The sequence below is a fragment of the Sinohyriopsis cumingii genome, chromosome 16 (genome assembly GCF_028554795.1).
Source record: "Sinohyriopsis cumingii isolate HCF-2022 chromosome 16, ASM2855479v2, whole genome shotgun sequence".
Taxonomy (NCBI): Eukaryota; Metazoa; Mollusca; class Bivalvia; order Unionida; family Unionidae; genus Sinohyriopsis; species Sinohyriopsis cumingii.
In genome coordinates, this window is record NC_142976.1 from 63,738,890 (window position 1) to 63,760,554 (window position 21,665).

A 21,665-nucleotide genomic window follows, 5' to 3' on the forward strand; every position below is an offset into this window, starting at 1 on the left:
AGTTGTAATCTAAAAAACCTATGGGATGACAAACAGTTGACACCCTGTGAAAAACATTGTGCTGACATCAGACAGCTACTCACTCATAAAAAGAAAGAAGTGTTGACATGGAAACCTACAATTTTTACTAGCTACACTAGAAAGGGAAATCTGGAGTGGGATGCCAACACGCGGGTAAGAAATTTATCAGAGAAGGTCATTACAACATCAACAAATGAGAAATATTTAGTGGACTTGATAAATTACGTAAAATTTAAACAGAAAACTGCTCTAGTGAAAATATGAGGACGATTCGCAGTCTTACAAAGGAATACAAACACTTAACACATTAACGTACGTTACTAAGTAAATCCAAAATTTTACCAAAAGTTACATTTTGTCTGAATATCTTTCACAACATCTCATTTGGCCACCACTTTGGCATAAGTGGCACGTGTCAAACATGCAATTAAGGGATTTTAAATATAAATATAATCGTAATATTCAAAATTAATTTGTTACAAATACTTTGTGAAAATAATTATAATATTAATGATTTTAATTGTTTTGTTACGAAAAATGAGTGTCTGTGAGATAATTTTTTTTAACGTAGCTTTAACAATTCATACAGGCACGATGTCTGCAGTAAGGCAGTTAATAGTGATGTCTAGCACTGAGGCATAATGCCGCAGACATGTAGCATCATGTCCCACCCAGTCGCATTATCTTGACACCAGGCCGACCATTTGTAACATGAACCTCTTAATGCTGAGCGCCAAGCGAGGCAGCTGTTAGTACCATTCTTATAAATCTATGGCAGGGGTCTCAAACCACCTGGAGGACCGCATGAGGACATTTTCTATATGCCCCCCCCCCCCAACCCTGTCTCACCATGATGACGCCGTTATCACTAGCAGAAAGGGATATCTACGTCTCACCATACTGACGCAGTTAAGACAAAAAAGGCATTCAAAATTAGCTATTATTTTTTAATATTCATTATTCACATAACTTTTGTTATTCGCAATGTTTACATGTTTGTTTACATCTCGTTATACAATACCCCGTTATCCATATGAAGGTCTGAGTACCCCGTTATGTACGGTTTGAGAATGCCCGCCGAGTATCGGAGCACTTTTAAGTTGCAGTATGTGCCAGTTACTGGACTGATTCATTCGTTACTATCAGGAAACATAAAGTGTAAAACGCCAAGCCCTTAAAACAACTGGAGCATGAAACTTGGACTCGAGCTCAAAACCCCAATCCAAAAATAAAAACGAGATTCGAAGTCTATATTATAAACAATCACGGATGCAATAAGTGGAAATAGAGGTATTATACACCAATCTTACAGTTCTAGAATTCTAGCTTTTTTGTGTACATATGAGGAATGATAACATTTTTAGACCTCAACTTGAGTTTATACTACTTTTCCCAAAAATCGAAGCCTGGCTTCATGGTCATGAAAACTTTCTGAATACATATTTGGTTTAAATCGGCTGATTATCAACGACGTTACAAAAAAATGTATGAACAATACAAATTTCTGTATTTTTTTCTCTCCAAAAATAAATATTCTCTTGAGTAAATCTACATTCAATTGTTACAAGTTTTTAATTTCATGTTTTTTTTTTACAAATATCTTTGTGAAGATTACAAAAGGGATACATGTGATAAAATCTTGGATGAATCTTTACAACATCCATGGAATAAATGACCTTATACAAGAGAATTTCTGGTTAAAAAGTAACTTGATCAGAAGTGTTAAAATATTTGGGCCAGAACACTATCATATTCATTCTTCGAGCATCTACAAACTTCTCAACATTCTATAGGTATACATATTGCTCTACATTTGTCAAATTTTAAGGAACACAAGTCCAACACACTGTACTATACCGAAGACAGCTCTAAAAACACGTCGAATACCAAAATAATTCAAACTATACAGGTTTTTCCATCTTCCCTGAAAACTCACACATAAAGGAATCCTACATTTATAGAAAGAATAAAGTTATCTACCAATCTTGCCTCAGCCCTGTAACTGTATACTGGGAACTTTTCATGCAGGTTTATCTTTGCATTCAGTCATGTAAAAGGCTTACATATATTATCTCATTTGAGCTAAAGAGATGAGGAATAAAAAGAATTTGAGAAGTGTTGATCATCGTGATCTTTTCAACTTTGCGCTAAGCTGACAACGGCTGAAACTGCAAAAATAAAATTTGTGAAAAATGTCCCACTAAACAGTGTTTGAAACTGGATAACTGCAAGGTGTAATAATAATAATAATAATAATAATAATAATATTCTAGAATAATTCCACAAGTTTATAAAAAAAATAAGATGCAATTAAAATGTATACGATTATATATGCATGGTATATCAAATGAAGATGAGACACTGGCCAAATTATTTATTACAATTTCCATGGTAATCAGAACGAAGAATTTATGATTGTTCTCATCAGCCCTACAGTCTTTCGTTATAACTCAATAGCAACTTAATCCAAAGTTAAATCCATGGTTATCTTTTCTTGTCTGTACAAGTTGTCGGGAATTTTTTGTTGTTGTTTTTGATGCGATGAAAGCATTTGTTTTCATCGTCATAAGGTCAGATATGAAAACAAGTCACTTGTTTCTTTTATTTTTTGCATAATTCTTTTCGTCTTTACCAGTACTCAATGTTTAGGCTCTTATATTTGGGTTTTATTATAAATCTACTGCATGATTGGTATTAACATCTACATTACAATGCAATAAAGTAACAAGATGTTTAGATACCAGAAACGTCGAGCCCACAATCAAAGCACTACTGTAGAACTTGTGACCTTGACTCCAAGCACCAACGGGAAGACTGAACAAGCCACAGAATGAACTGGCATAGCTTCAAGATGATTCATCCAATGTGTGAAGAAAATCCATCATGGGTTTTAGCAAATATAACGAAATGACATTTTTAAAACTCAAAGATTATTTTCTACGACTGTGTCCTTGACGAATTTTCTTTGACCGTGACCTGGACCTCCAGGGTAAAGAAGCAAGCGTTCATGTAAATGAATGAATCGTTTAGTTTCAAAATGATTCATCCTACGTAAGAAGAATATATATATATCGAGGTTTAGTAAATATAAGCAAATGAATAATATTAACCAAAACCATAACACAACTCTTCTATGACTGTGACCTTGACCCCAATGTCAAAGGCGCGTGCAAGTGTGTTGTTGAACGAGTTGTCTATGCCAAATATGATGAGAATATATCAATTAGCAAACGAAAAACTCTAGCCAAAACCTTACTACAAATCTTTTATGAACGGGACCAAGAACTCAAGGTAAAAGAGGCAAGCAAAAACTTGTTGAAGAATGAATTGTCTTAGCTTCATAATCATTCATGACAAATGACGAGAATCTATGATGAAGTTTTGGAAATATACGCCAATAAAACTTTACCCCAAATCTTAACAAACTGCTGATATCACCAACGTGTCTGCCGTCGTTGGAAACTTGACTTCTATATCTCGCTTCGCACTGATGTGGACTGACAAGAAAAAAAAAATATTTAAATCTGCTTACAATAGAAAGTAATTTTCTAATTCAGAAATAGGTCTCATAGGCAAAATATGTCTGAAAACAAACAACAAAAAAGTGAAGAATAAAAAGCACAATGGGCAACTCCTCTGGCCATGCATGGAACGTTAGAGTTATCCGATGAACTGAGAGATAAACCAAAACCATCCACTTTTCAAAGCTGGCTCTTAATCCGCATACAATTCCATCAGATTGATTTTAATTTTCAATTCACACCAGTCTAGTACATGTATCTGGATTTAGAAGTAGGCATACTACCCATACATCACTGTGCTTATATTATCTAAATTTCAATTCACACCTGTCTAGTATCTGGATTTAGAAGTAGGCATACTACCCATACATCACTGTGCTTATATTATCTAAATTTCAATTCACACCTGTCTAGTATCTGGATTTAGAAGTAGGCATACTACCCATACATCACTGTGCTTATATTATCTAAATTTCAATTCACACCTGTCTAGTATCTGGATTTAGAAGTAGGCATACTACCCATACATCACTGTGCTTATATTATCTAAATTTCAATTCACACCGGTCTAGTATCTGGATTTAGAAGTAGGCATACTACCCATACATCACTGTGCTTATATTATCTAAAGCTGAAATGTCCTGGTACTCCTAATATGTGGACTTATGAAATAATCAGATTCTGAATACAGATTCTTGCATACACGTATGGCAATGGGGGGGGGGGGGGAGAAGAAAACATACAAAAATAAGAAAGGTCCCTCAAATGGGATGATGTTATATTGGTCAAAAAGAATTTCCAGAATCTAAACAAAGCATATTAATTCTTTTTAACTGCTGAGTGTTGGGTGGCCATACTGGATGTAAGATTGGCACTATTGTCATTATGGGCCATCAAGACTCAGTAAAAAGTCTTTTCACAAAAACCACATGTTGATATAATCAAATTAGGAGGAACAGTGAAAACAAGAATTTCAACACGGCCGTAGTGTTGGCCACTTCTGGAGGTAAGATAGGCACAATTTCCTTTCAGGACCAACTTGAGTTCACAAAATGTTTTTGGGTGGAAAATCCATGTTGCTATGACCATCCATTCTGGAAGATTATCAATAAGATTTTACGATAACACCTGTGTGGCAATACTGAATGTCAGATCAGCATCATTTTTATTTAGGGCCAACTAGATAACATAAGACTACAAATGAAAAAAATCCACACTGATGTGACTTTTTGTGAAGAGCTATATGGTCAATACAGTTGACAGGACAGCCATACTAATGTCAGTCTGGCACCATTTGTATTTTGGATCAACATCATAAGAACTTGTTTAGTAAAAACACCAGGTATATATCACCGTCCATTCAGGAGGAATAGCAATAAAACAATTTTCAAGCTGGCTGATGTGGCATTCATGCAGGATGTCTGCGCAGCACCATGTACATTTAGGACAAACTAGACCTTGGGATGAATGTGTGTTGAAAAGTTTCATGGCAATCCTCCAAGTAATTTTGGAGAAGGGACAACACACTTGTGCTAACAGATGACAGAAAACCAAACATGCCATAAATTCTTCTGATCTATTACAATTCGAGCTTTAAAAAAGATCAATACAATGGTAGATGTTATATTAAAGGAGTCTACAAACATTGCTATATATATAATCACTGCATGTGAAGGTATGAACAGCCCAACTTGCATTTTTATAATATTCAATAGACTTGTCACTGAACATATACTTACAGGAAAAAACAGTAGGTACAAACTTATATACATACTTACAGAAAAGAAAAACCAGTATGTACATAACGTGGACAGAGACCTGCTCCTTTTAGAAAAGTGTACATATATATATACTACAATAAATGAGCCATATTGTCAATTATCACAATGGAAGCAGACTGATTACATAACAATCTAAATTATCATCACACCATGAAATCTATGTAAGATACTGATAACAACAAAAATCCTTTGTATGGGAAGCTATCTTACCTTTTAGAACAAGCTCTGCAAGCATGTTTGAAAAATTTACATATTTATAGGCAACAAGTATGGTGCAGAGACATCAAATGAATATGATAATTGTAGCAATTATGATGGAAGAATACTACATATTACTGGGGTTTCATGTGCTAAAAACTGATGACAGAAAGCTAAAAAAAAAATAGGACATTAGCCTTGAATTAAATACTTTAAAACTTCTTCAATGATTTTTACAGTGAGTAAAATCTATTATTATTGCAAAAATGACAAAACCTAGCAGAAACTTAATATTTAAATATTTAACATTTTAATATTTTAAAAATTAAAAAATTAATAAAAAAACTGAAAAAAGTGATTTTGCAGCAGAATACATATATTTTTCATCTGCAAAACATTTGAATGCAGAATGCAAAGTAATAAAGTTATGACATTAATTTATGCAAGCCACATATATATAGCAGATAAGTAAATTTAATCCAGATTACACATTTGTATTTGTTCATCTGGATATAACTGCACTTTTTGTTAAAATCCATACCTATACTGAATTCAACAAACATTTGTCATTTTATGTATCACTGGATATGAGGCATTTCTGCCATATTTGGGCTTTACAATTTTATTAACTTAGCCATATATGGTAAAAATTTATCCATGCAGAATCAAATAAAATAAATGAACAATTGCTAAAAATAAAGAAACATGCCAATTATTATGAATTGAATATTCTATCAAATTAAACACGAGAAAAAGTAATTACATATATCCATGCCTTTTTTAATTTCTGACACCCATTCTATCCCCATTTCCATCCACCCCCATCCCCAAGCCTGCATTCCGGATTTGAAGTCTTTGCCATCATTAATTCATCACAGTGAAACGCCATACCGAATTTGATCACCCTACCTTAACAGTGCAGATGGAGTTACTGTGACATGAATTCATATTATCAATAAAAATGTGACCGACCGTTGGACCCACACTCTATCGTTTTCTGACACCTTCACTGTCATCTGCTAATTCATTTGAAACATCACACCAAATATGATCATCCCTCCTCAGTCAGTGTTGATGGAGTTCAACTTATAAGAATGAGTCAATATTACCTACTAAAATAAGACTGTTGAGCCCCACCTCCTTCTCCCTTGGGGGCTTTATCCAGATTTTGAAACCTTCACTATAATCTACTCCTCCTTGAACAGAATACCAGAAATGATCAGCATCCCTCAGTGGAGGTAGATGAGGCTTCACAAAAACAGAGTGATGGGATTGGACCAGACCAGTACAAAAGTGATGATATAAGATATTTTCCCCTGTTCAGTATCTACTTGTAGTTTTTTTCAGTGAGAAAATAACAATTAAAAAAATCACAGACCATTACCAGCATACAATAATCACTAATCATCAATGTATCTACTGCATTTTACCATTGTAAAACCCATACCTAACTGCAAACAGTCTATGCCCAGATCTGTTGCATAATGTGTAGGTAGATCAGAGTCAATGTTGTTCATGTTAATTCATATGCTGAACAAACAGTGGGAACCTGATTTGCCCACACTTCATGTAACAGCAGATCTTGTACAAACAGGCAAATATGTCAAAACCTTAAAGCTTTTTTCCTTAAACACAAAGACTAGGGCTTGCATGACAAGTACATAAACAAAAAAGCATTGCTATAAAGTGTGACCTTGACCCATAGGTCAAAAGTTATGAGCAAGCATATCACAGATTGAAACTGTCTTAGCGTGACAATAATTCATCCCAAGTATGAAAAAATCCTTCAAAGGTTAAGGAAAGATAAGCAAAGGGAAACCAAAAAGTCCACTTTAACCTAAACCTTCATGCAAATTTTATGACTGACTTTGATCCGAAAGGTACAATAGGCATGCATGTTTTTACAGAATGAATTTTCTTTACTTCATGACTATTTATCCCAAGAATGAAGAAAATCTACAAAGAGGTTTTGGAAATATAAGCAAATAAAATTTAAAAAAAAACACAACCTAAACTGGAATACTAATTTTCTACGAATGTGACCTTAAACTGAAGGTCAAGGGGGTGAGAAACCATAAATTGCCTTTAGTTAGCTCCATAATGATTCATCCCAATTATGAAGAAAATCCATCAATGGGTTTAGGAAATAAAAGCAAAATGAGAAAGCTTTTACCACAACATAATACATATTCTTTGTGACTGTGACCTTGACTGCCCTCCCCAACTGGCAAACATTTTGCAGAATGAATTTGTAAGCTTCATATTATGACCTAACAGGAATGATGAGAATCTAACAAGGGTTGTAGGAAATAGTTTTGTAGGAAATAGTTGCAAATTAAAGGATTTAATCAAAACCATAAGAAATTGTTGAAACTGTCAGCATTGCCAGAAACTGACTGAAGCCATGCCTTGCTTCCCATTAATGTGGACTTGACAAAAAACAATTTCAAACTTGAGATGATGTTTGTGTTCTTCATAATTTTCTATCTATATGCATCAGGATAAATCACTGCAATATTACAGCATGTCATGCAACTCTTTACAAACATCTATTTGTATACGCTGTTTCGACATTTAGACAGTTACACATTATGTCTAGTAACGAGTGATGGTCAAAAATTATGGCACATATGCAAAGTACCTGATATAAGACATCCTGAGGATTTTAGGCACAAAACTAAAAGAACAACTGAAAAGGTTGCTTCCTTGCTCTAGATAATTCAGGATAATTAGTAATTTCCCACACTCAGACCACAAATATCAGCAAATATTTTGCACTCTTAAGGTATGTATGATCTGAGTATGGGAAATTACTAGCGATCATGACTAAAGTAGTTTCAATATAGCTCAAGATATCGCCAAATTAGCCAGGTGTCCTGGCTAAATTTACTATCATCAGTAGGACCAGGTAAGCAACAACCGTTTCAGTCTTGCCACTGCCTAATGGCTGCTGCAATATCATTGGCTGTTTTAAACTCACTGTCAAGTAGGATAACATAAAGTGCAGACTCGGTTATGGATGGTCTGTTTTTAAAACATAGCATCCTACATGAGTGTTCATTTTATACAAAATTATGAAAACAAGTAATTATGTGCCATGAATTGCTTTGTACCTAGTGTAGTTTGCACAATTTCTTACATCTAGTATCCAGCGTTTAGTAATCAACAGTCATTCTAAGGTACTTTTGGATAAGGCAGTCCCTTTAGGTCATGTGAATAACATTATAGTGAAAAAGTACTGTATCATGCGCACCCAAGTATCAGCAGCACAGACCCTGAATAGCCATAGCCCCATCAGGGCTGGGGCTACACTGTTTTACTAATGATTGTAAGCAAAAGTACAGACAATGATCTACCAATGCATTATGTGAGGACATATCTGTTTCTATGCTGATCTCAGCTGGATGCGATTTATATGTGAGCAAATAGGTTTTTGTTTTCCATCAGAGGGTGTGTACCAGTTACTATATGGAACCAGTTAATGTATGATCATTACTTGGTTCTGTGCAAAGTTTTGAAAGCTGCCAATGTAAATGTTCCTCAGCTTCAATGTCAGCTTTGTCTTGTGCTTTTTATGCACACGGTGTACAGACAAGAATAAGTAATGATTGTGCAGTAACTGGCTTCATGCAGCAAACAATGATAACTGACACTAAACTCAAAGGTTACAAATATTTACACCAGCAAATATAACAAGGAAAACATAAACTCAAATTCTGCATTAAAAGCTAAAAGTTTGTTGAAGTCATCTCATTTGCACTGGCGACTACAACATCATAACATATAAAATTAGAAAATCTACACAATTCATACAAAAACATGTTCAGGAGAAAACTGATAGAAAATCTTATTATTCTGTCTGCAGGGACATTCTAAAATTCAAACAATGAAAAAAGCTTTTAACAACCTTTTAAAATAAACATACAGTTTACAATACTTACAAAATCTCTGAGTTTAAAACAGGAGGCAAATTTAAAACATTCACACATGACTTAACATCACAGTACACTGTATTTTATAAAATGTATAAACACTCAAATATTCTTTATTTTTTTCAATAGCTGAAATTCATTCACAAGTGACAAACTGAACTTTTACATCACCAGACTGAAATCTTATAATACAGACAGTGCTTCATTTGTTCTATCTGAAAATGAAGACTTCTGTACTGAATATACAAACTTTCAAAGACTGGGATAGAGCCGATAGCAAAGAAGACAGATAAAACATTTAAGAGCATACAATTTTATGAGAAACAAAATGTTTAAACAATTTGAAACATAAATGATGTTTTAAACAGGAGCAAAGAAGTAAAAACAGCAGCTATGTATACACTAGCTTATAAGTTGTATCCAACCACAAAAAACATAAGCCCTGATATGTGGTTGCATAAACTGCCAGCATATTAGGGTATATGTTGTTTGTTCTCTACGATTACTCCTAACAAACCTCAAAGACTCAGATCTAAAAGTGCATTTGGCAATGGCAGATATGGGTCTGTGCAGTTTGCAGTTGACTCAATTTGTAAGAAAGTGTATATGGTAGGTATCTGCAAGAAAACTAAGTCATCTTACAATGAAGAACTTAATTTGAAAAAATTCTGAAAAGATTTTCATAGATACTGTAAATGTCTTTATTTTCATAAACACTGTTCATGATTTTTCCATCAGATAAAAATGTCAGCACTATAATTCATGTATATTTTTTTTCTAAAAATGGCATAGAGAACTTTTGCATTTTTTTGTCGGGTCTCTACATTCATGCTTGATCGCAACCATGATGCAAAAGCATTTTAGACCCCACAAAAAGTCTTGAACTCTGAATATCAGAAAAACGGTTCTGATCATGTAAAAATAATTTTAAGGTACAGTACTCAAAGATGATTTTCAAACCAACACTCATTTCTAATCATTTTGACTTGTAAAATCATTATATACAGAAGGAAAGTATTCAATATTTCTCTTCATTCGAGAATAAAAACAGAAACTGTACATTTATAACAAACATTCTCTTTTATGTGCAAAAAGTCATTTTTAAAAGAAACAAACTACTATATTTATTTTACTTAATAAAACATCTTGCTTGTAATTTCAATTAAAAATCATATGGACTGAGCAAATCCTTAAACCTGATGTGCAGAACAAGTCACAGTCAATGCAATTTTCTAACTCTTATTTACTGGTAGAAATGATCTGGATCAAATGAGTTACTTTCATGATGTAATTATGTATGTACACAGTCTAGATCTGATGATTTACTTTCATGATGTGATTATGTACACAGTCTGGATCAAATGAGCTACTTTCATGAAGTAATTAAGTTTGTATAAAGTCTAGATCAAATGAGTTACTTTCATGATGTAATTATTTATGTACACTATGTCTGGATCAAATGAGTTACTTTCATGATGTTATTATGTATGTACATACTGTCCTGATCAAATGAGTTACTTTCATGATGCAATTATTTATGTACACAGTCTAGATCAAATGAGTTACTTTCATGATGTAATTATGTATGTACACACTGTCTGAATCAAATGAGTTACTTTTATGATGTAATTATGTATGTACACACTGTCTGGATCAAATGAGTTACTTTCATGATGTAATTATGTATGTACACACTGTCTGGATCAAATGAGTTACTTTCATGATGTAATTATGTATGTACATACTGTCCTGATCAAATGAGTTACTTTCATGATGTAATTATTTATGTACACAGTCTAGATCAAATGAGTTACTTTCATGATGTAATTATGTATGTACACACTGTCTGGATCAAATGAGTTACTTTTATGATGTAATTATGTATGTACACAGTCTGGATCAAATGAGTTACTTTCATGATGTAATTATGTATGTACACACTGTCTGGATCAAATGAGTTACTTTCATGATGTAATTATTTATGTACACACTGTCCGGATTAAATGAGTTACTTTCATGAAGTAATTATGTATGTACACACTGTCTGGATCAAATGAGTTACTTTCATGATGTAATTATGCATGTACACACTGTCCGGATCAAACGAGTTACTTTCATGATAAAATTACGTATGTATGCACTGTCTGGATCAAATGAGTTACTTTCATGATGTAATTACATATGTACAAAATGTCTGGATCAAATGAGTTACTTTCATGATAAAATTATGTATTTACGCACTGTCTGGATCAAATGAGTTACTTTCATGATAAAATTATGTATGTACACATTGTATGGATCAAATGAGTTACTTTCATGATAAAATTATGTATGTACACACTGTCACTTTCAGCAAGGTTATAAACAGACCTATCTGCTACAATCAGTACTAAATTAAACCCTGTAAATCTATGATGCAGTGTAATACAAAGTACCAACATTCCATAACAAAGTCTATTTTTTGGCCTCAAATGGCAGTGAAGATCACTGGAGGTCATTGAGTTTGCAGAGATGCTGGCCTCATTCACCTAATGGCTTTTATATAAACAAGGATATTGCTAACTCCTGAGCAGATTAAACCCCAACTCATGTCTGTGACAATACGGCTGAACCTAATGAAACTGACATTTCAGCCGAAGAAGTGGAAGGAAATTTAATATTTGCAGGTCAAATAGACCTTTGTTGATCGAGTTAACTACTGTAACATTAAAAGATGACTGTAACAGTAATAGATATGATCATGAGCAGTAATGAAATTTATTAGAGAACTTTTTATCTAATCAATGATAGCAAAAAAAACGAAATTTTTAAAAAATCGAACAAACAAAATATCTCCATTTATTATATTCAACATGTATTCAGTTCATATATTGCAATAAAAAAGAAAGAGATATTGATATTAGGTAGTCACATTTTTTTGGTGAATGATTAAAATGTGATGGACTGTTACATATCAACTCATTATTTCTAAAAATTAACTTTTAAATGTTATAACTTTCTTCTGAAAAAGGATTGAATATTTCTATAAATTCCTAACGTCTGTTCTGTAAAATAACAGCATCTTAATACTAAATGAAAACACAACAATACTGATTATATTTTAAGGCTAACATAAATCCATGGACAAATGATATACTTGGCAGGACAAGTGACTGATCCTACACCACTTGTCTGGGACAAATTTATGAAGAAAGTATTTGCTCAATTCTGAAAAGACCTTCAACTGTTTCAGGCTTCACTGTTAAAAACTGCTTCAAAAAGGTGGTGTGGTGGTGTAAGGCATACTTATTGCATTAACTTTCATTAAACAAAAAGACCAATGACTGAAGCCCCCTGCCTTCCCTTCAGTTAGCAATAATGAACCAGATGGACTTTAATTTGCCCAGCTATTTGTTTTGGCTTTATTTCAGTGTCATACTAACTTTAAAGAGTTGTAATATGGCTGTTACAGATATACTGATATAAACTCCAAACCTATAGGCCATTTCAAGGAGGGTATTTTCTTTCCCAATAAAAAATACAGATCAATGAATTCAATGTCACCCTACACCTTTGCTACTACACATATGCCAAAAGAGAGCTCTGAGAAAATGTGGCAACTTGTCACTATATGATTCTGAAATACATCTCAACCTTTTGTAAGTCACCTCCCCTAATAAATCTTTATATCCAGTGAGGGCTTGACGTTCCCTACTCTTATCTATATATAAAACTCAACAGCCATCTCCATTACTATAACCAAAATGTTCCCATTATGTTGTTGGCTATTACAGATAGGTTCCTTTGTAGGCAATGTTTTACCCTGGTCTTATAACATGTCGGACTCAACATTCTTAAAACAATTACTGCTATAAAGTGACAAGTATTCAATCCCCCAACAAGCGTTGTTTTCCAATATGATACTCTTCAAGACTTCAGACACAAATGATGTGAGATTCCCTCTGCACTTCTTTTACGGTATCTTTGCTTTTATATTTTTCATAAAATTAATCTCATAAACATAGCCTACATGTGCACAATGGTAAAACTAAGGTTATAATTACCCAATCAAACAATTAACAGTTAATTACTTTGTTAATTGGAACCCAAACCACTTAAAAACCTACATTTCAAATAACAGTGGTCACAGACCATGTGATATGAACTCGTATGTGATATGAACTGATAAAGATCAATGGCGCATTATATATATGCACTGTTAAAGAGTTCTTTGTACAGATAACTGATATTATTGCACAGAAACCATTTTTCTTCATTCATACACAATGTTCTTGACCTCTGGAATCTCCAATGAACAGGCTTCTTTTCCCTATCAGATTAGTGCACACAATCCACACAGCATGGTCCAAGACTGCAATGTAAAACTGATGTTACTGTGTGGAAATCATTTGTCTTTATCAGTCACTGTAACCATAACATTTTATCTTACTGACACCACCATCTAAAGGATGTCATCCACAAAGTCTGGTCCAGGTATGTGATGTAGAAATTACACTGTTGTACAGAAACAATTTGTATTCTTTTGTCACAAAGACCTTTGAACCTATGACTCCAAAACTGAATTGGGTTCTTCCAGACCTCATGTACAAGCCATCCACAAGATTTAATAACAACAGATGATTAAAAACTCAAGTGACTGTACAGAAACCATATTTCTCTTTAGTCAGTGACTTGACCTCTGACCTTTTGAGTCCAAAATCAAAGGGATCTTCCTTACTACAAGTTAAAGTACAAGCCATTAACAAAGTTTGCTAACTGTTAATGGTGGAAAACTTGAATCACATGTGCTCTGAAACCTTTTTTCATTCACAGTGACAATCACTTGCAACTTTTCTGAGCCTGAAATGAATAGATATTTTCCTTACCTCCAAGTGCAACCCAACCATACAGATGGCAGACAACTCACATTATGCGGAAACCATTTTGGCAACAGACAGATGGCCGGAAAACTTAACAAAACATTATGCTCTGCCTTATGGACGGCAAGTAAAAAACTGAATAGCATATTTTATACAACTATGCCATGTTTATTTAATAGTTCTCTATGTAGGCTTCATTACGGCTTGCAGGTCTCTAGTCATTCTTAACCTGCAGACCCCAGAAAATATTAGTTTCTTTATTAACCATAAAGCCATCACAAAAAGCCAAATTAATTTTTTCTGAGCTACAACAAAACTGATTTTTGACTGCCCCTAACTCACTACAGGCTTCTTCCATACCTCAAGTGCAAGTCCTCTGTAAACTTTGGTCATGGTACATGGTTTAGAACTTTTCATGTATAAGCAAATTTTCTCTGTTTAATTAGTGACCTTGACCTTTTAACTCCAAGATTTACATACTTATTTCTTACCTAAATTGTATGACATCCACAAACTTTGGTGAAGACACATGGTCAAGAACTGAATTTTTTGTGATGAAAACTATTTTTACTTCTATTTATCACACTAACAATGATCCTCAGACTTTTTTTTAAACCCCCAAACTGATAGGCTTCTTCCTTTACCCAAGTGCAAGCCATCAACTTTTAGTCCAGATCTCTGATGTTAACCACTGTTTTTCTTTCAGTCACAGTGTCATTGAACAGTAATAATTTGCCTCCAAAATCAACCGTTTTTTTTCCCCATATCCCTCAGGGTAAGCTATCCAGAAAGTTTGGTCCAAATCTGTCATGCGGTAATAATATAATTGTATGGAAACCATTTTTCTTAAGTCCATCTAACCTTGCCATCTGACCATTACATCAATAGGCTTCTTCCCTATCCAATGTACAAACCATTGTAAAATAAATAAGTAACATGAAAAATGTCAGTTCTATCTTCTTGCATTGCTGTTTCCATTTTGGTGACAATAATATTTGGTTTCTGCTATATAGAAGCAAACAAGATCTATTTGGGGTTGTTCCTGAAAAGTGATGAAAACTTAACTTCTAAAAAAATAAGGTTTAGTTCTTTCTAAGAAAATTACATTTTCTAAATCAATATTGATTATGCATCAAATCAAGTGGACACATGAACGGATGGGCTTGGGAACACTTCGCCTATGTTTTGTCAAGCTTACCCCGGCTGAATGTAAGATTTGTAGGAACTTTCTTCGAGCAGAGAAATAAATCTGAGATTGTTCACAACTTGATATAATATTTTCTTGCAGCACAAAAAAATCTTGTCAGTCTATAAGGTACACATTTTATAACCTCTTAAACAGATGTCCATTGCTTTAAGTTTTTAAAGTATGTCTTCATGCATATTTTGTGTACTGTCAGCATAAACTGCACATCTCTTGTGATATTTCAATGGTTTTGTGCACAATTTCTCATTCAATTCACGTTCCATGTAGCCAGATATTGGAGGAAAAAAAAAGCATATATTAAAAAAGAATGCTGGGGGAACTGTTTGACATTAGCTACTTTTACTATTTTTGTTATTACCCTGCTAAAAATAAAACTAATAAGATCATGGCAATGATGATAATCCCCACGGAGTTACCTATAATGCATATTGCTGTGGCTGTTACTGCAACTCCTGCTGCTATTGTCTTTGACAATTTTAACGTCATCAAGCTGTCGTCTTTGACAAATTCATCTTCATCATGCTGTCATCTTTGACAAATTCATTATTATCACTGCTTAGATTTCAAGATCTGCATTAGGTACAAAGTTTTCTCTCTCAGTTACATCTCCACTTCACTTCAGGTTGTAACTTAACAGTATTCAGAAACATGAGATGATTATTTTTAGTTATTGCACATGTGTGAAACATGTTTCACTTTAAATTTTGTGTAGTTACATAGAAATTCTTTGCAATATAAATGAAATGGTTTTAGTATATGCGAATAATGAATGTGAATATCATGTTTTGTTGTTGTTGTTGTTGTTGTTGTTGTAGGGTTTAACGCCATTTTTCCGCACACGATAGGCTATATATGGTGGCCAGTATTAATGGTGGAGGAAGAACCCGGGAGAACCCTGGAAAGAACCACCGACCCACGAGAAGCTACTGGCAAGCTTTCTCACATACCCACATTGGCTGAATCCGAGACTCGAACCTACGCAGACAGAGGTGAGATGGCAGTGATCCGTAATGAAGAGCGCTTTAGACCACTCGGCCACTTGGGGCCCCTTTATATTTTCTTGTAGTTTAAACTATCTATGAAATTAAAAACTTTATTCCTATACATTCTGTAATGTTTGATGAGAAACAGGTCATGCCTGTGTTTATTGTTTTAATTTTAACTCGGAATACTTTTTCCACCTTAATTTTATCATTATCTTCTACTCTTTGACAATATAAGGCAATCATAAGTGACTGTATCTTGTGAAGTACTTAAACAAGATATAAAAGGGCTTGTGCAACTTGTGTACAGTTTTGATTATTTTTTTACAACTACAGGCTCTTTCATCAAACCAGTATTTTCTTGTACATGTGGGGTTACATGCAGATTTATGAGTAAGTTACCTACATTTTGGTTAAAAAAAACTGCCTGAATATACACTCAAATAGAAAAGTGATTGTGATCAGACAGATTTTGACGTATAGTGCCCTAAGTTTATTCACATATTTTAATTGACACTCTTTAACAGTAATAACAGATCAGTATACCAACATATCTGAAATCCATCTGCAGAGGTTCAAAATGCATCACCTTTAACTTTACTGTTTCTTTTATGATCATGCTGTTGAAGGTTTAACACCATTTTTCGACACATGACAGGCTATACATGGTGGCCTGTATAACTGAAGGAGGAAGAACACAGGAAAGCTGTGGTAAGAATCAACCCATGGGAAGCTAATGGCAAACTTTCTCACATACCCACATTGGCCAAACATGAGACTCGAACCAATGTGGACAGAGGTGAGATGGCAGTGATCAATAAAGATGAGCATTTCAGACCACCCACCCCTATGATCATGAATGGGCAGGAGCTAGTCACAACAAATAGAGTCATCATAGTATTATGGTAAACCATTACCTACAACCCAATTATCTTGTGTAAACTACATTAGAAAAGCAGATTATGGGTTTACCCTTCCATATTTAAAATATCAGAAATAGTTGTACAATAGAAAGTATTTACCGTACTTACTCACTTGTGAGTCCAACTGCAAAATGCAGAGACCCAGATCTGACAGTGCATAATGAGCTGGCAGATCCAGGTCTGTGCAGTTTGTTAGGAGTTATCAGTAGAATAAACAAAATAGACCCTGATCTGAAGGTGCATTATGCTATGGCAAATCAGGATCTTTGTTGTTAGCACTTTGACTTGACTTATAAGCAAGTACATACAGTAGTTTTGAATGTGCAGGTGGGGGGAAAACCTGAAATTTGTTATGCAACTGCACTCCATGAACATTAATAATAGCATATGTATGGCTTTTAAGTTGTGTCCAACTGCAAACAACAAACTCCAATCTGCCATTGTACAATATGCCAGCACCATTCCCATCTGCCATTGTACAAAATTGTCAGCACCATCCCCAATCTGCCATTGTACAATATGCCAACCCCAATCTGCCATTGTACAATATGCCAGCACCAGCAGATCTAGAACAATGTCATTTGTTCTACTCATCACTCCTAACAAACTACATAGACCAAGATCTGATGCCACATTATGTGATGGCAGATCAGGGTCTGTTCTGTTGGGCTTTACCTATAAGCAAGTATATATGGTAAGTATATAATTGGTGTTATTCATCCCTTTTATCTTTCCTGGTTCAAGACTGTCTCCAATTTTTTGATCACTCTATATCTTTTTTCCACAATACCAAGAATCATAAATATATTTTGTACTTAAATTTTTTGTACAGAGAGTTTGTTCCTATCAAAAGTGTGCACATTTTTAACAATGAGCTGAAATAGTAATAATTTCTGAACCAATACTTATTCATATTATAGAAAATAATTACAAGTTTAAATTTTTTTTAACAAACATTACAGAAATTCTGCATAATTCCAAAAACATGTAGGTTAGAGATTGCACAAGCTTTTCCTCTAATCTACACTGGAATACAAATGACATAATATACCCTTCCAACCTAATTCAATAAATATGATCTATATTAAAGAACAGCACTTTGACTCAATCTTAATTGGCACTAATTTATTATTCCTTGTCTTGCAGAATCCATTACTATTGAGGTCAATCTTGATTTTGACACGGCCATTTCTGCAATGCTTTCCCTTTTGAAGATGACAATCTTCGGAGCAGACGGAAATCTCATCAGAGTGGATATGCAGTGTAGATTTGTCTGAAAGTATACTAAAGTCTTTTGTGGAGACTCGCTGAAACTGAGAATTTTTTAAGTTTAAGTCATTTAAATTAGAAACACATTTTGAAGTTTCATCTGGCTCACATTCTAAAATACTTCTCTCCTTGTCTACTAGATATTTAAAGCTACTTCTGCTGGACAGGCTACTTACACTTCTATTAGCTGTGGCAGAACTCAAACTTATATCACTAAATCGACTCACAACTGGTTGCAAATGCTCAACTTGTTTTAGCATATGACTGTTATGATGTTGAGAGCCATGGTTGCTGCCACTTTTGCCTTTGCTTCCATTACCACTGCCTTTATCACTTGAGTCCTTGTGTGGTGGATCTTTAGGGTCTTCAGTGCCTCCTTGCTCTCCATTTATGTCTCTCCTGCCATGACTTCCTCCTCCTCCTCCTCCATGCCCATTTGGCCCTCCATCTGTGTCGCTGGAGTGATCACTGCTGTCACGACGGTGGGCAAATTTTTGTTTCAGTTTATCTTTACGAGACCTTCCCTCTGTGTCATCAGTATCACTAGCATCTGAGCTACTACAGCTTGTTCCACGAGAGCCAGCTCGTCGTTTCTTCTTTGCTTCATATTTACGTATCATTTCTGGTGAAGTAATGCTTTTGCGCCCCATTAACATCCTTGGTGAATGAATTTTTGATGGAACATAGTCGTCTTCCTCTTCTGATTCATTTTCCTCACTGATCTGGTTCAGTAACTGAGGTGAGCTTGCCACAGAAAGTAATGGTCTTTTTAAAATAGCAGTTTCAGAATCTTCAAGAGTAAGACTTGTCCCTGACTTTCGACACAACTGTTCAAGACTTTCGGTTGATTTAGCCATGCGAATATCTTGTATGACATCTGTGTCCATATCCTCCTCCTCGTCTGCCTCATCTTCTGCTTCCTCGTCCAGTGACTCCTCATGGATCAAACTACACTTACGCCTAGAAAGTGGGTCAGGGCTTTGTGTTCGCGATGTGGTTGGAGAGGGATGGGTTCCAGGTGGTGACAGCAATGACTGGACGAAACTCGGCATAGTGTACTTCATCTCCTCTGCATGCTCAGCATCCTTGCTTAGGATACTGGAAAAAAAATGAAACACATCAGGACAAATCACTATATATTCAAATGCTTATAAATCGAATCCAACTGCAAACTGCTAAGACCCAGATCTGCTATTGCATAATGTACTGGCAGATATGGGTCTATGTTGATGGTTATGAGTAATCAGTATAACAAACAACACAGAGCCTGATCTGCCAGTGCATTATGCAATGGCAGATTAGGTTTTATGTTGTTTGCAGTTGGATTCAACCTATAAGTGATAATACATTAGAAACTTTGCATTCAGAATTAGAATCTAGCAGATTTTTTTCTTCCACTAACTTAAAGGCATTGTACATGCTTGCATAAGATATTAAACTAATAATCCATTATAAAACTGATCAAATTTCTGATGCATGAAACGGGTAAAATTTAGTGTAACCAATTGTAATCTGAATAAATTAAATACAAGAGATTTCGTCTTTTAATCGCCTTCTTTGCTAATTAAACTTAAGACTGCAGAAAACAAAATGAATTTTCCATACTTTGCATAAGTAGTTTTAAGATATTGCAAAACACATTATTTCACCATTACTAAAAAAAATGAATCAACTTCAAATACCATAGTTATTGGAACAGAAATCCCCCATCTTACATTAGTCCCCTTTTTTTCCACAAAAGATTTTGTTCTACCTAATCAATGTATTTTAAACAAGATTTTTAAGCACTACCTACCCACATCACATTATATATTTTCATGTAAAAAGTGATTTAGGCATTTTTCTTCAAAATTTTAAGCTCATTAAAGTTACCGGCATCCTACAAGTTTTATCAGCAACGAGTACTTGTAAAGGTTCTCAATAAGCATAAATCATATGCATTGTTTTACCCTTTTAATGTTTTGTGATGGGAAAGCACATTATGAATTTGTATATATGCAATGTACAACAAATAAACGGAACTAATAAAAAACACCTGTACTACAGCTACACGTTGCTGGTGGCTAAATAAATATATGCAAGCAAGAATGAAATTAGTGATTTACATGCAGCAAATACATTCCATGGATACGGTGCATTTATTCCATGGATAACATCATTTTCTGATCAATAGTGAAAAAAGAAACATAACTGCTGAAATCACTCAAATAAATATAAAATACAGACGTTCACTCAGCATAGCATTGTAAATGATACATGTGTCTCAAAATCTGCAAATTCTCATGTCGTCACCTTGAAATGTAGAAAGCAACACCACTCTGAATTTAGAGGCTGAAAAAGAGTGGTCTGTATGGATGCAATCTGCTTTGTTGCTGCTGGAACTATGGAGAATTTATTTTTCATACAGAGTTGAGTTGTGGGAGCAATCTTATGTCACATGTAAACAGACATTGTATCTTCAAATTTACTGTACATTATTTTAATTTCTACCTTATATTTGTGATACGATTTGTCTAATGAGTAATAAAATTTATATCTTGATCAAAAGCACTTTTCTATGAGTAGGACATCGTCTGATAGGACTTAAGAACATGTACAGTGATATAACTTAAAGGAAATCACAAAGGAGGCTACTATGACCTAACATTGCAGAATAGGAAAATGTATCACTCCTTTAGAAATAATTGACTCTTTAACACGTCCTGGTGGCAATGAAGAATCTGCATGTGAACAGACCATCACATTTCAACATGCACCTGAAGTGTGGTGTTTCATTCCTTTTTAGCCTCCATATAAATACAAATGGTACTGACAACATTCACGCATAAAACAAATTAGGGTAAGCTTATCTATATTTCTTGACCCTCCCATGAAAATTCACTGAGCTATAGATGTCGATATCATGCTGAGATGAACGAATATTAGTCCTGTAAAAATGGCTGATGTGAACTGTTTCTGTTGGTGAAGAAAT

General features: G+C 34.4%; 1 protein-coding gene across 3 annotated transcripts in view; it reads right to left on the minus strand.

Moving 5' to 3' along the window:
• Positions 1–954: 954 nt before the first annotated feature.
• LOC149780585 (SNF-related serine/threonine-protein kinase-like) overlaps positions 955–21,665 on the minus strand; it is an 83,435-nt gene continuing 62,724 nt past the window's right edge. For 2 of the 3 annotated variants that reach the window (XM_089937702.1, XM_089937700.1), the window contains one exon: positions 955–19,792. In XM_089937702.1, the coding sequence (XP_089793828.1) occupies positions 18,505–19,792 (1,288 nt within the window). In that variant the 3' untranslated portion in view covers positions 955–18,504. The remainder of the gene's footprint in view (positions 19,793–21,665) is intronic. The other variant, XM_089937701.1, reaches the window with a different exon arrangement.